General features: G+C 60.3%; 1 protein-coding gene across 1 annotated transcript in view; it reads left to right on the top strand.

Annotated features, from left to right (window-relative positions):
• Positions 1–13,324, top strand: part of Etv6 (ETS variant transcription factor 6) — an 84,454-nt gene extending 71,130 nt beyond the window's left edge. The window contains 7 exon segments of the mRNA XM_048335054.1: positions 4,712–4,876; positions 7,985–8,119; positions 11,988–12,097; positions 12,099–12,131; positions 12,133–12,447; positions 12,449–12,533; positions 13,218–13,324. Coding sequence (XP_048191011.1) covers positions 4,712–4,876; positions 7,985–8,119; positions 11,988–12,097; positions 12,099–12,131; positions 12,133–12,447; positions 12,449–12,533; positions 13,218–13,324 — 950 coding nt within the window.
• The last annotated feature ends 790 nt before the right edge of the window (positions 13,325–14,114 follow it).

Here is a 14,114-nt window from a genome sequence, read left to right as displayed (position 1 = left end):
GGCCCTGCCCACTGGGTCCTGCCCACCAGGCCCCAGTGTCTCCCCTGGATCCTGAGGGCTCTGTAAGCCTCGCTTCCCTCATTCTGTCACCTCTGGTTTTGCTCATTTCTCTTTAGCCTCACTAGGCTCTTGCCATTCTCAGATCACTCCAGCTCCTTTCCTACCTCGGGCCCTTTGCACCTCCTGGCCTCCTGGGAAGCTGTTCCTCCAAAGGGCCTTACCTCTTACAGAAACGTTTCCCCGTCGCTCTTCCTCCAGCACCTCTTTGCATCGCCAGCACTGGCATGCTCTTTGTTTTTAATGGTGGTGGCTCCTGGGTTCGGGTTCAGCAGGCAGCTTTGCGTGCGGAGGTGGGCTGCACCTGCACCCTGTGGACCCGACTTGGGCAGGGGGAGGTGGCCACTGCCCCCCCCCCCGTCCCCTCCCTCCCTCCCTCCCTCCCTCCCTCCCTCTCATGCTTCAAGTTCCCAGAGGATGGGATGTGTGTAGCTCCCTGGTAGAGTACACGCGTAGCCTGCAGGAGGCTAGGTTCAAGCCCAGCCTCAGCCCCACGAAAGCTTCATCATTGTTGTTTGTTTACTGGACTCAAACTCAGTATCTGATGCGTTTGCTCATTGGCTGGTTGTTCTGCCACCTGAACCATGCCTCCAGAAAGAGTTTGCTGACTGTGTGCCTAGGCCCGTGTGAACAGGAAGTGTTGCCGGGGGCCCCCTTGTCCCCAAGGAGGGAGCCTCAGGAGGGTGATGTGGTTCCCGTGATGAAGAGCGGGGCCGGAGAGCCGCAGCTCCCGCTAGGAACAGAGTGACAGCTCGGCATCTGAACTTGCTGCCACACACACACACACACACACACACACACACACACACACACACACGAGAGACCCAGCGGGCGGCCTCGGGTGGCAACTGCGTGGACCGCCCCCGGTGGCTTGCTTGAACTCTTGCCCGAGCAGCGTGTGGCTCTCACTTGGGCCCCGCTGAACAGGAGAAGCCCTGATTGTGTGAACACAAGCAGTCAGCAGGAGCCAAGGCGGCTGATTCCCGGAAGCGGTGACTGGACGCGTCTTAATGGCCTGCCTTTCCTGCCGCGGCCGTTGTCTGCCATCTGTCTAGCTTCCCAGGTCCCGGCGCTCACCCTCAAGCCCCTTCCCGCCCCTCCGCCCTTACGTTAGCGCATCCATCACTGTTAGACCGTTTTCCTGGAAGCTGGCTGCGGGGGGGGGGGGGGGGGAAGGGGGGGCGGGGACATGGTGCACACAGGCCGTAAAGGGGAGAAGCGGACCTCGCCTTGCCGGTGGATGACCTGCGGTTTCACATGGATGCGACAGCGTGCTCCTCTAGACCAGAAAAATGGGGGCGGGGAGACCAGCGACCAGCCCCGGGAAAGCCTGGGTGTCCCCCGGCGCCAGGCGAGAGACAGGGGCGTGAAGATTTAAGGCGTCTCCTTAAATCTGTTTCTCTGCCACGAAGAGTCTCGAAACCTGCCCTAGAGCTGATGGGGCGGGGGGTGGGGGGGGCGGGACAGTGGGTCTTAATCGCCCCAGCTTTATTTCTGTCTCACGTCAGGAGCTGGAGGCCGGGGAACCCGAGCTGTGGTTGCCTCAAAGCAGGGAACAGGGGACACCCTCCCCCCCCCCCCCCGCCGCCCCGTCCCTAGTGACTTGGCCAAGCCTGGGCCCCTGCAGGGACAGTGGGATATTGAGAAGACAACCAGGAAATCACCCTCTCCATCGTTCCCTTCCTTCCCCACTTCCTCCTCCCAGGCCCCTTCTGTGCTCTGCCCCACCCCACCTTGTCAGCACTGAGCCACAGGGCTGGCCCAGGGCGCCTGCCTGGACAGTCTGCAAGGCTTAGATGTGGCTGCCTCCAGGCGATCTCCCCCGCCCGCCCCCCCCCCCCCCCGCGTTCCCTGCCCATTCCCCAGAACCCACGGCCAGATCCAGCCCAAGGGGCTGTACCAAAGGCCCTTCCCCCAGCATGACCTTGAAGGGTTCCCTGCCCTTCAAGGAGATTGGGCTTGGACTTGGGGGGCCGGGCGGGGGGGGGGGGGCTAGGCAGAGGCCAGCAACAATACGGAGAGAAAAAACGCATGGATGCTGAGCAGTACCCCCCTCCCCACGCGCCAGGAGCCTCCCGGGCCGCCAGTGCTGCCTGGCTCGCTCGCAGGGCGCGTGCATTACTTCCTAGAAATGACTCGGGCTCTTTGGGAAAAGGCATCGATTCTTCTGACCGTCCTGGTCCTGCTTACAGTAAAGCCTCTATTATCTGATTTTCTGTGAATCACAGAGGCGTCATTAACAGACACATTATACACTTTACCAGCACGGTGACAGCTGATGTTTGTAACTGTGACCCCCTCCCCCCACACACACACACACGGTTCAGTGAGACCCCGAATCGCCCATTCAGGAACGAGACTGAAGCACGTGCAGAGAGCTCTTGGCATGGAGGCTCACCCGCCAACGCGCGTCCTCCCGGAATCTCTTCGGCAGTGACAAGCCGGCTAGTTCATCTTTTTATTTATGGTTCAAGTTATAAATGATTGGACCCCAAACTTGGGGAAACAAAGTTAGTTTGGGGTTTTGTTGTTTTTTGTTTTTTTTCCAGTGGTCCTGGGGATTTGAGCTCCAGCCAGGCCCCCAGAGGGGCAGGGAAATTGTTGGGGGGCACGGTGTGCTCTCTCCTGAGCCCTGGGGTGGCTCTGGTTTGTTCTGTGGCACGAAGGGGCACTTTGGAGGATACGGGTTTTTTACTTGGTTCAGGACACGTCCTGCTTGGACCTGACTCACTCCCCCCCGCCACGGCGGGACCCATCCTGATTCTCTTAGGCCCCTCCGTGGCTCTATCCTGATAACCAACACCCGACTGGCGACTCACCTGCGCCCGCTTCCGTCCTGAGGGCCCCCACGCCTATCCCCCCGTGCGGCCTGCACACAGACCCCTCGTGGAACCCCTGCTGCCGCTCCCCATTTTACAGTTGAGGGAACTGAGGTTCCCAACCGGGAAGGAAGGACCCTGGCCCCCAGGTCACTCGAGGCCAAGGCCTGCGGTGTCCTGCTGAAGATGAGCCAGAAATGGGGGGCGGGGGGGGGGCGAGCGCACCCGGGAAGGCAAGGGAAGTGGTCACTTTGGGTGAAGTAACCCCAGGCCATCTTCGAGGGGAGCGTCGCGCCGTCGGGGATGGGCCTGGCACATTTGAAGAGCTGCACACGGTCAAGCCACGAGCCCAGCACTTGCAGGGCTCCCCGCACCTGCTGAGCCCCTGTGGGCACGTGTCAGGCTTGCACCCCACCCTTCCCTTCAGAAAGCCCCCCCCCGGGGGGGGGCTGTGGGTGGACTTGAGAGTGTCCTCACACCCCTCGCCTCCTACTGGGTCACGCTCATCATCATGCTAGCCATCGGGCCTCCGCCCCCACGGGTTGAACCCCCAGGAGCGCGGCCAGGGGAGGGAGGGCACCAGCCAGCTGAACCAAACGGGACGCAGGAAGCCCCCCAGCCCCCCTTTTCCACACACTGTCCCCCGATCTGCCCATCTCCAGCATAAGCGGGGAGGGGCCCCCCACCCCACCCCACCAGCATCTACAGACGCAGTCTCCACTTTGCACCCCCAGGTCTGCAGGGGAAATCTTGATTAGAAAACATAAGAGTGTGTAACATAATGGAGTGCTGCAGGCCGGAAGCCTGGGCCGGGCCTTGCACACTCAAGACGCCCATTCATGCGGAGGAGCCGCGAAAGTGAAGAGCTTTTGTCTGTCAGGGCCGCGAGGAAGGGCGGGGGGTGGGGGTGGTCGGGGGACGCCCGGGCTTCCTTTCCGGAAAGGACAACGGTTTCTTCCTGGAAGCCGGAGCCACGGGCGCGGGAATGGACAAGATTTATTTCCTCTTGCCAAAAGCTCGGTAATTCAGCTCGAGTCTTTCAGATCGATGCGTTTCTGGCAGCGTTTCCAGGGGCTGTGTTTAAAGGGCTATTTAAAAAAAAAAAAAAACAGCGTGCAGAGGTGGGGCCTGGCTTTTCCAGACAAACTCCCATCTTGGGGGGGGGGGGGGGGGAGGGCAGGGCTTGGGGCTCCTCAGAGGCCACCAACCTCTCCACCAGGCCTGTGCGGGACATCACAAGGCGTTTGGAAGCTGTGATTTGTCACTGCGGGTGGGAAAGGCAGGCTCTGCAGGGAGCGTCGTGGCAATCTGGGGGTGCGGGGGTCCCCCTAGTCTTGGCTGGTGTGCACGTGTGTCCACAGTATGTGTCCTGCACACCTCCTTGGGTACCGGATGGAAAGCCCTTTGAAAAATCCTCAATTCGGGTCTCCTTCCTCGTCTGGCCCTCGGCCATTCCACCTGCTGGCGTGTCCCCCCCACACACACCTGCCCGGAAGTTGTCCTTGACCGTCGGGGGCGGGAAGGGGGGCTGCTTACTCACTCTGTCCTCTTGCTCTGGGGGTCGGTGGCTTTCCCAGCGGGTGTAGAGAACACTCTCCCCGCTCCAGTCTCTTCCCAATCATCAAGCAGGTCAAGGCCAGCTCTGGAACCTTCTCAGCCCAGAAGGCTTGGGCTACCCTCAGCTCAGCCCAACTCCCGGGTCCCCTTCAGAGCCCGTGGAGATTGTGGGTGATGCTGGTGGCCCCAGGAGGTGCCTCTTCCGAGACCTCCCACCGCCCTGTCACCAGCCTGCGCGCTGACCGGAACTTTGCGCCCACCCCCACCCCCCCCAACAGGCCTGCAGCCCATCTACTGGAGCCGGGACGACGTAGCCCAGTGGCTCAAGTGGGCCGAGAACGAGTTCTCCTTACGGCCCATCGACAGCAACACGTTCGAGATGAACGGCAAGGCCCTCCTGCTGCTGACCAAAGAGGACTTCCGATACCGTTCTCCGGGCTCGGGTGAGCCAGGTTTGGGGGGGGGAGGGGGGACCCTGCCTCCACCTGCCCCCTCCTGACCACACACACACACACACACACACACACACACACACACACCCCGGAGCCACAATCTGTGCGTCCTTACCCTCATGCATTGCCGGCCCTGTCCATGGTCTTGTCCCACTTCCACTTCCTGCTGAGCTGGGGTTACAGGTGGAAGCCCCTGGCCCGGCCTATGTGGCCGTCTTTATTTGGGGGGAGGAGGGGGGGCTTCAAGACTGGGACTCAAACTCGGGTGCCTGACACTTCCGCTCATTGGCTAGCTCTCTACCAACTGAGCCACACCTCCCAGCCCCTCCATTGCGTTCTTCTACGTGAGGAAAACCTTGGTCTAGAGTTGTCCGAGGACAGTGTACTGCTGACTCCGGCCCTGGTAGAGAGCTGTGAGCGTAGGTGAGAAGACCCGGCTGGAGCCCACACAGCCGCATCTGAGGGAGCCAGTGACAGTCCTTGGGGGGGGGGGGGCTGGGCTCACACCCTCCAACGCCAAATTTATATTTCCTGACCTCCCCCTCCAAAATGGGCACGCTAATTACTCACCATTCTTTTTTCGTCGTAGTAATCATCAAGATGTATTTTTAAATGTTTTTTTTGTTGTTGTTGTTTTCTCAAAGTCTGCATATATTACCGAAATAAAACATTGATCAGATCCAGCAAGCGTGAGGCCAAAGGCAGTCAGGAAAAAGTTTAGGAAGATGATCCATCCACGGAGCCCAACACGCAAAAGCCAAAAGAGTGTTGATTAGGGACTTATTTTCGTTTGAGATTAAAATACGAGCCATTAAAATAGGACTGTATTTTGGGCACCGCGTCCCCTTCTTCTCGTCAGAGCCGTCGCCATGGCTACGAGTCCCGGCGTCCCCAGCAGGCCCGGTCCTCTCCCTGTCCCCTGCCCCTTGCTCCCCCCAGCCCCGCAAGGACTCAGGGCCCTTGAGTCTCCATTGAATCATGGAGAAACCGAGGCCTGGGTTATACCCAGCCCCCCAAAAGTCGAGGCGGGGAAAGGAAGAAGGAACATCCAAGGGGCAGGGGTTTCCCCCCCCTGGGGGGGGGGGGAGTGGGGAGGAGGAACGCCAGCGGCTTCATCTGGGACTAAGGGCAGAGATGGGGAGGTCTGCAGAAGGGGGAGGGAGGGAGGGAGGGAAGGAAGGAAGAAAGGAATTTGTATGGCCAGTGTCCCAGGTTTGGCGGGGGGGGGGGGGGGGGAAGAGCAATATCTACAGCCCCAAATATGCAGTTAAATTAAGATGTTAATTAAAGTATCCATTTAAAAACAGCAAAAACTAGAGACAAAAGCCCATTGTTGGGGACATTGGGGGGGGGGGCGACATCAGATGCCTGTGGTATTTATTGTCACTTCGCCATCAGAGGCCTGTGGCATTGTCACAAATTGCCCTCAGAGCTCCTTGAGACCCCCCCCACACACACACACCTGTGCTCAGAAATTGGGGGAAGGGGGGGCTTACCACCACCACAGTGTTTTTTGTTTTGTTTTGTTTGCCAGTCCTGGGCCTTGGACTCAGGGCCTGAGCACTGTCCCTGGCTTCTCTTTGTTCAAGGCTAGCACTCTACCACTTGAGCCACAGTGCCACTTCTGGCCATTTTCTATATATGTGGTGCTGGGGAATCGAACCCAGGGCTTCATGTATACAAGGCAAGCGCTCTTGCCACTAGGCCATATTCCCAACCCCCACCACAGTGTTTTTGCTTATCAGCTCAGCCACACTTAAAGGGCCAAAGCGCCAGCCAGCTCTGGCCCCGCGCCAGGGGCTGACAGATATATTTTTGGAAGGAAAGCGTTCCAGAATGTACCAGTTCCTTCTAGAGCCCGATCCGCACCACTGACCGCGGGGGTGAAGTGTTCTCTTCTCCTCTTGTTTCCTGCTGGGGTTGGCCGGGGGTTAGAAAAGGCCTGCTTCCTTCTCCGTAGGGAAATCTCCAGGAAAGGATTGTCTGAGTTGGCTTAGGTCAAAAAAACGGTCTTCCCTAACGACTCCATCATTTGAACAGCCTGAAGTACGGGCCGGGCCCGCAGTCCGGCCCAGTCGTTTTCACAAAGTAGTAGGAATACGTCAGGACAGTTTTCCGTTTCCTCTAAAGCTCTGACGGGGGCTGGGGATATGGCCTAGTGGCAAGAGCGCTTGCCTCGTATACATGAGGCCCCTGGGTTCGATTCCTCAGCACCACATATGCAGAAAATGGCCAGAAGTGGTGTTGTAGCTCAAGTGGCAGAGTGCTAGCCTTGAGCAAAAAAGAAGCCAGGGACAGTGCTCAGGCCCTGAGTTCACGGCCTAGGACTGGCCAAAAAAAAAAAAAAATGGGCTGGGAATATGGCCTAGTGGTAAAGTGCTCGCCTCGTATACATGAAGCCCTGGGTTTGATTCCTCAGCACCACATATACAGAAAAAAGCCGGAAGTGGTGTTGTGGCTCAAGAGGTAGGGTGCTAGCCTTGAGCAAAAAGAAGCCAGGGACAGTGCTCAGGCCTTGAGTCCAAGGCCCAGGACTGGCAACAAAAACAAAAACAAACAAATAAAGCTCTGACGGGCATTCTTTTTTTTTTTGCCAGTCCTGGGCCTTGGACTCAGGGCCTGAGCACTGTCCCTGGCTTCTTTTTGCTCAAGGCTAGCAGTCTGCCACTTGAGCCACAGCGCCCCTTCTGGTCATTTTCTGTATATGTGGTGCTGGGGAATCGAACCCAGGGCCTCATGTATACGAGGCAAGCACTGTACCACTAGGCCATATCCCCAGCCCCTGATGGGCATTCTTAGTAAGTCGGAGGAGTCATAGAACCGTCAGCACCTAAACTAGCTGAGAAGAGAAACGGAAACCACCTAGCTCTCGCCCCAGCTGGTATCACCAAGACTAGCCCCTCTCTTAGACATGGGGTTGCCGCTGGTTCAGGATTGCTTTCTGGTTTGCACCTGTTTTTAACCTGGCTTTTCCTTTGGGTGCTGGGCTTTGAGATTGCTGGGCTGGCACGCCCCCCCCCGTTGTGCCAGGTGTCAGGGGTCGGGGGGCACCCGCTACTCCCTCACCCTCTCTCTCTGTGCCTCTCTCTGCCCGCGCAGGCGACGTGCTGTATGAACTGCTCCAGCACATTCTGAAGCAGCGGAAGCCCCGGTTCCTCTTCTCCCCCTACTTCCACCCGGGAAACACAATGCACACCCAGCCGGACGCCATGCTGCACCAGAACCACGAGGAAGGTAGGTCCCACAGCCCTTCCCTGCCCACTCAGGTTCGTGTGTAACCCTCGTGCTCGCTTCCTCCAGCCTCGTACACTCAGTTTCCCGCCCAGCCGCGTGCATGAACTGCGGTAGGTGAGACAGGCGAGATTGCTGTGGACATGTATGTGGTCGTGTGTCTATGTAAGCGTGCACCCGTGCGCACATACCCGTGTGTATCGCACATGTGTGTGTGTGTTCGTGTCCATGTAGATGATGTGTGCGTGCACCCTTGTCCACGTAGATCACACATCTGCAGGTGGAGTACGCCATATCCCACAGGCACAGACAAGAGCCCGCCCAGGGGCCGCGCCGCCTGGGTTGTCTGTCACCTCTGGTGGCGTGGTGGGCCCTGGTGTGGGAGCCCGGGGTCGAGAGCAACCTCGCCACCCCTCGACCCGCGGTGGCGGCAGCAGAGGGCCAGCTGCCCACCGCGGGGGCAGACCCGCCCTCACTCCCTGCTTCCGCCGGAAGGACGAGAGCGCGGGGCTCTCCTTCCTACCCCGCTTCCTGTTCCGGGGATGCAGAGGCTTTTCTTCCTGCTTCCAGGCCCAGGGCAGTATGACCTTTGGCCCAGCGGCCTCGTTTGCCGTGCAGAGTGGGGTTGGGACAGTGGGCCTCTGGTGAGCCCTCAGTCCTCTCCTGGGGGCCCGCTGTGGCCCCCGCATCATCCAGTGGCCCGGAGCCTGCTCCCTCCCTCCCTCCCGCCACGATCGCCCCGTCCACACCTCAGAACAGGACGGCGAGGACAGTTTCCCAGACACTGAGGCCAGCCCGGAAGAGCCTTCTTGTTTGATTCAGACGGACAGCTCGTCCATCAGGGCGGGAGTGACACGCCCACCTCCTCTGGTCTCCTGCGTTGGCCGGCTCTGCAAACCAGAACCACACTTGGAAGGAAGGTCTCCTGGCAGGCCAGCCTCCCAGCCTTGAACAGGGGCGGTACCCAGACCCCCAGGAGCCGGGAATTAAATGTGCTCAGACCCACTTCTCCACTTTAATGCTATCAGCCTCATCAAGTACTTCCTCCTCCAGCCGGGTCTGCGGAGAAGTAAATAAATCAAGTTCCTCCGTGTCCTGCTCCTGGCCGGATCCTGAGTCACCAGTGAAATCTGAATTATCTGGAGCGCTGTCTCCTGCCCGCATTGTTCCCACAGATCTGGGGAGGAGAGAGTGAAATTTCCCCAGGACGTGACATCAGTTCCTCCTCTGCCCTTGGCGGGGCACGTTTCTTCCCGCCTAGAGCGCACACACACTTGGCCAGGACTTCTGACAGGGCCCACGGGTGACCCGGCCCTGGCCCAGCGCCTGTGCCCTTCTGAAATTTGTAAGGCAGGAAATGGATCCAGGAAATACCTGGCCTTCATCATCCTTCAATATTTTTAAACCTTCGCTTTTTAAGCTCGAGATTCCGATCTTGAAAGAAGAAAACGCGTGGAAGTTCAGAATGAACCTGCCTTAGTTACTTACCATTATTTAGAGAGCTACCGTTTATCAAGCAAGCAAGTCCGTTACCGGTAGCTGCCCCGTGACGAAGAACTTTGAAGTTAGGTCGGCGGAGCGTGCACTGGTGATGAGATGCTGTTTGAGTGTCTTGAGCCATGCTTCTTTTGTCCACTGTCTGGTGTGATGGCCAAAGATGACAGGCTCACTCGCACCTGGATTCCTTAGCACTCAGGAGGCTGAGACCTGAGGATCGCGGTTCAAAGCCAGCCCAGAAAGTCCTTGGGACTTTGATCTCAAATTAACCACCAGAAAAGCCAGAAGTGGAGCCGTGGCTCAAGTGACGGAGTGTTAACCTTGAGCTGGGAACAGTGCGCGTGGACAGTGCGCGTGCCCCCCAGGATGAGAAAGAGAGAGATCTCCCTTTTCCTGTTACAGAAGTGGAAGGAACCGTCGCCCCCGCCCCCCACCTCCATTTATCCCCCAGGGCGTTCTCGGGTCTCCTTCATGAGTTCTTTCTGTGCATAGTGAGGAGGCCGATGTCCCTGGCTTCCTCGGAGGCTTGCGGAGGCCGCTCGGTGAACAAGGGCGACGTCTGTGACAGCGAGCTCTGTGTGCCGTCATTGTCTCGCGGAGGGGTGACTCTGGCTTTCTTTAGTCAGAACCCTGGGCGAGTGGCTGGCCGGAGCAGGGATCAGATTGTTCCCTGAGACAGTGGGGGGGTGGGGGGGGCGGGGAATCCGCGGGTCGGGCTCTCGGAACGACGCGAGATCCTGAAGACGGCTCTGTCTTCCAGATCCCTGCCCAGGCCTGGAGCCACGCATTCGCTGTCTAAACCTCAGCCCAGCCTGGCAGCTCGGTTCCCCTTGCGGGTCCGTGTGCACGGCAGCACGCTTCCCGTTGTCGGTCCGTGTGCAAGTCAGAGCTGGCCCTGTTGCCTGTCGTGCACGGCAGTGCCGGGGAGGCCGTGGTCAGCGTGCCCGTGTATGGAGTGTTCACTCCGGAGGAAAGTCTCTGGGAAGGTCCCTCGGGTACAGAGGTGGCCCCTGTGGGCGCAACGAACATGGCTTGGGCCCATCATTTCCACGCGACAAAGTGACAGAGCGCGTAATGTCTACGCTCTGACTGGGGGCCTCCCATCCCCAGCCTGCTGAGGGGCCTGGGGTACGTTACCCGCACCCCGGTTTCACCATCCAGCTTGCGTGTCGGAAGACTCGAACAGAGGGTCGAGTGTGCAAGCTGTCGTCGTTCACCAGCCTTATTACTAGCAACAACAACCAGATGTAGAGAACGTAAAAGTCTGGTTACGGAAGTGTAAGTCAAGTACTTCTAGGCCGGTGGGATGGTAATGCCTATGATCCTAGCCACTCAGTGAGGCAGGGGGCCGGAAAACGACAGTTCAAGACCCGTCTAGGCAAAAAACATCAGCCAAACCCTATCTCAATCAACACGGTAGGCACGGTGGTACAGACCCTCCTTCCCAGCCACACGGAGGCTCTAGGTAGGAGGGTCACCGAGGTTAGCCTCCGTGAAGTGACGTGAAAGGGCCAGGGGCTCAGGTGGTAGAGCGCCTCCCTCACAGGCCGGAGACCCTGAATTCAGACCCCAGTGCCGCCCCAGGAGAATTCCAGGAGAGACCTAGACAGGGTCAGGCAACATGACTCAAGTGGTAGGGCACCAGAATGGGGGAGGCTGTGCAGACATTCCTTAGGAACTCGGCGCCCACGGCACAGCCAAGGAGAGTCACGGAAGAGGACAGAAGAGGCCTCCAGGAGTGCAGGGCGCAGTGCCTGCAGACAAGGCCCAGAGTCTCCCAGAGTCCTGCATGGCGTAGGTTCGAGGCTGGGCCCCGAGTCTCCCAGAGTCCCACGGGGCACAGGGTCGAGTCTGGGCCCGGAATCTCCCAGAGTCCCACGGGGCACAGGGTCCAGGCTGGGCCCCGAGTCTCCCAGAGTCCCACGGGGCACAGGGTCCAGGCTGGGCCCTGAGTCTCTCAGAGTCCCGTGCGGCGCAGGGTCCAGGCTGGGCCCCGAGTCTCCCAGAGTCCCACGGGGCACAGGGTCCAGGCTGGGCCCTGAGTCTCCCAGAGTCCCACAGGGCACAGGGTCCAGGCTGGCCCCGGAGTCTCTCAGAGTCCCATGCGGCGCAGGGTCCAGGCTGGGCCCCGAGTCTCCCAGAGTCCCACGGGGCACAGGGTCCAGGCTGGCCCCGGAGTCTCCCAGAGTCCCACGGGGCACAGGGTCGAGTCTGGGCCTGGAATCTCCCAGAGTCCCACAGGGCACAGGGTCCAGGCTGGCCCCGGAGTCTCCCAGGGTCCTGCGCGGCGCAGGGTCGAGGCTGGGCCCGGAATCTGGCTTGGGCGGGGCAGGCCCTGCGCACACACCCAGCGCCCCCGTCCTGTGCCCCACAGATAACTGTGTGCAGAGGACGCCGCGGCCGTCGGCGGAGAGCCTGCACCACAACCCCCCCACCATCGAGCTCCTGCACCGCTCGCCCATCACCACCAACCACCGGCCTTCGCCCCGACCCCGAGCCGCGGCCGCTGCGGTCCCCACCTGGACAACATGCTGCGCCGCCTGTCCCCCGCCGAGAGGGCGCCGGGGCCCCGGCTGCACCAGGACAACCACCACCAGGAGGCCTACCCCCTGTCGGTATCCCCCACGGACAGCAACCACCGCTCGCCGCCCTCCGAGGCCCACGTCAAGCCCAGCAGCCCCCGGCCCGAGAACGCCCGCGTGATCCAGCTGATGCCCAGCCCCATCATGCACCCCCTGATCCTCAACCCCCGGCACGCGGTGGACTTCAAGCCGTCGCGGCTGTCCTCGGAGGACGGGCTGCACAGGGAGGGGAAGCCCATCAACCTGTCGCACCCGCGAGGACCTGGCGTACATGAACCACATCATGGTGTCCGTGTCCCCGCCAGAGGAGCACGCCATGCCCATCGGGAGGATAGCAGGTGAGCGCGCACGCGTGCGCACACACACGCACACGCACACGCAGTAAGTCAAGCTCTGGGGGTGACCAGGGTCAGGTATGGGGGTGACCTTGCTGTGACCCACAGAGCTGAGCTCATGCCGCCTCCCAGAGACCAGACCTCTCCAGCGTCCTGTAGGTCCAGAGAGACGACCTGCTGCCGCTGAGGGAGGGTTCCCCCTTCCTTAGTAGGTTTGTCCATCTTTCATTACACCTCCACTTACTAATCCCAGTCCCCAAATACCATCATCTTCCTTCCATTCATGGACACAAATGTACACACCACACACACCCGTGCCCGTGCCCATTCGTGTGTGCACGCTCAGCATGCAGGCCACACGCAGGGTGGGGTTGTGGATTTCATCCCTCCGGGGCAGGCGGGCAGGGGGGCAGGGGGGCAGGGGGGCAGGGGCAGGTCCTGTGGGGTCCTGACCTTTGTTTTCAGAAAGGAAAGAGCACTGGAAAGAAGGAAATGAGGGCAGTGCTTTTAAAAGATGAAACCCAAGCAGCTGCCCCAGCCAGGCCTGGGTGGGAAATAGGAGAAGGGGCCTGGGAAGGCTGGAAACTCCAGTTCGCCTAAGGGGATGAGCTGTGTGCGGGTCACGTGACAGCAGGGGCGGGGCGACGGGCCGGTCACCCGGTGCTCATAGGTAGCACTCATTTACAGCAGGGAACCACCTGCCGCCCGGCCCGGCCCCACTGGGTGCCAACTGCGCCTTAGTCACCGAGAGTAATCACCCGGAAAGCCCGCGGGCGCTGCCAGGGCCCCGCTAGCACCCGCGCGGGCGGCCCGACGTCCTTGTCCTGGTGTCACTCTCCCTTCGCTCAGCGGTCACTGCAAGGGAGGGAAGGAGGGAGGGAGGGAGGGAGGGAGTGGCCCTCTTGAATGTAGACCACAGAGAAGGGGGCTTGCCTCTCGGGGCAGACTGTGTTGGGCGTAAGCGATTCCAGGCACCTCACTTGGGCACGGTACCTCCTGCTTATACTCCTAGCACCGGGTGGGGGGGGGCCCCAGCAGGAAGAGGGGGAGCTCAGGCCAGCCTGGGATACAAAGGGAGAAAACAAAGGGTTTTCCAACTCCGGACAGGACACCCCCCCCCCCCCCCGTGAGCTTACCAAGCCAGCCTTGCCCGATGGGGCCACAAGCAACACATTGACGTACAGGAGCCGAGAGTTCAAACCCCAGATCGCCGGGGCAAGCGCTTCCCAAGCCCCCCCCCCCCCGGCCCCCCACTCCCCGAGCGTGTCCTTGGCTCTGTCATTGGTGCCTTTACCAGCCCTTCTGGCGGCGCCCCCCATGGCCAAACCAGGAACCCCTCCAATGGGGGCCTGCCGGGCACCGGCTAGGCCCAGACGGACTTCTGCCTGGGCGCCCATCAGGCTCGGATCGGACGAGATTTGTGTCTCAGTAAAACCACGCTAACCGCGGCTCCACACGCGCCATCTTTCTCCCCTTCTCTTCCCCCTGGTTCCCGTGGCCACATTTCAGTCACCCCAGTCCTCCTCATCCACCCGGGGCCTCCCAGCCCCCCCCCCCCCCGCTTGTGCAACCCCACCGCTGTCT

This window comes from Perognathus longimembris, chromosome 27, assembly GCF_023159225.1.
Source record: "Perognathus longimembris pacificus isolate PPM17 chromosome 27, ASM2315922v1, whole genome shotgun sequence".
Lineage (NCBI taxonomy): Eukaryota > Metazoa > Chordata > Mammalia > Rodentia > Heteromyidae > Perognathus > Perognathus longimembris.
The sequence above is the reverse complement of the archived record's forward strand: the minus strand, read 5'-3'. Positions and strand labels throughout refer to the sequence as shown.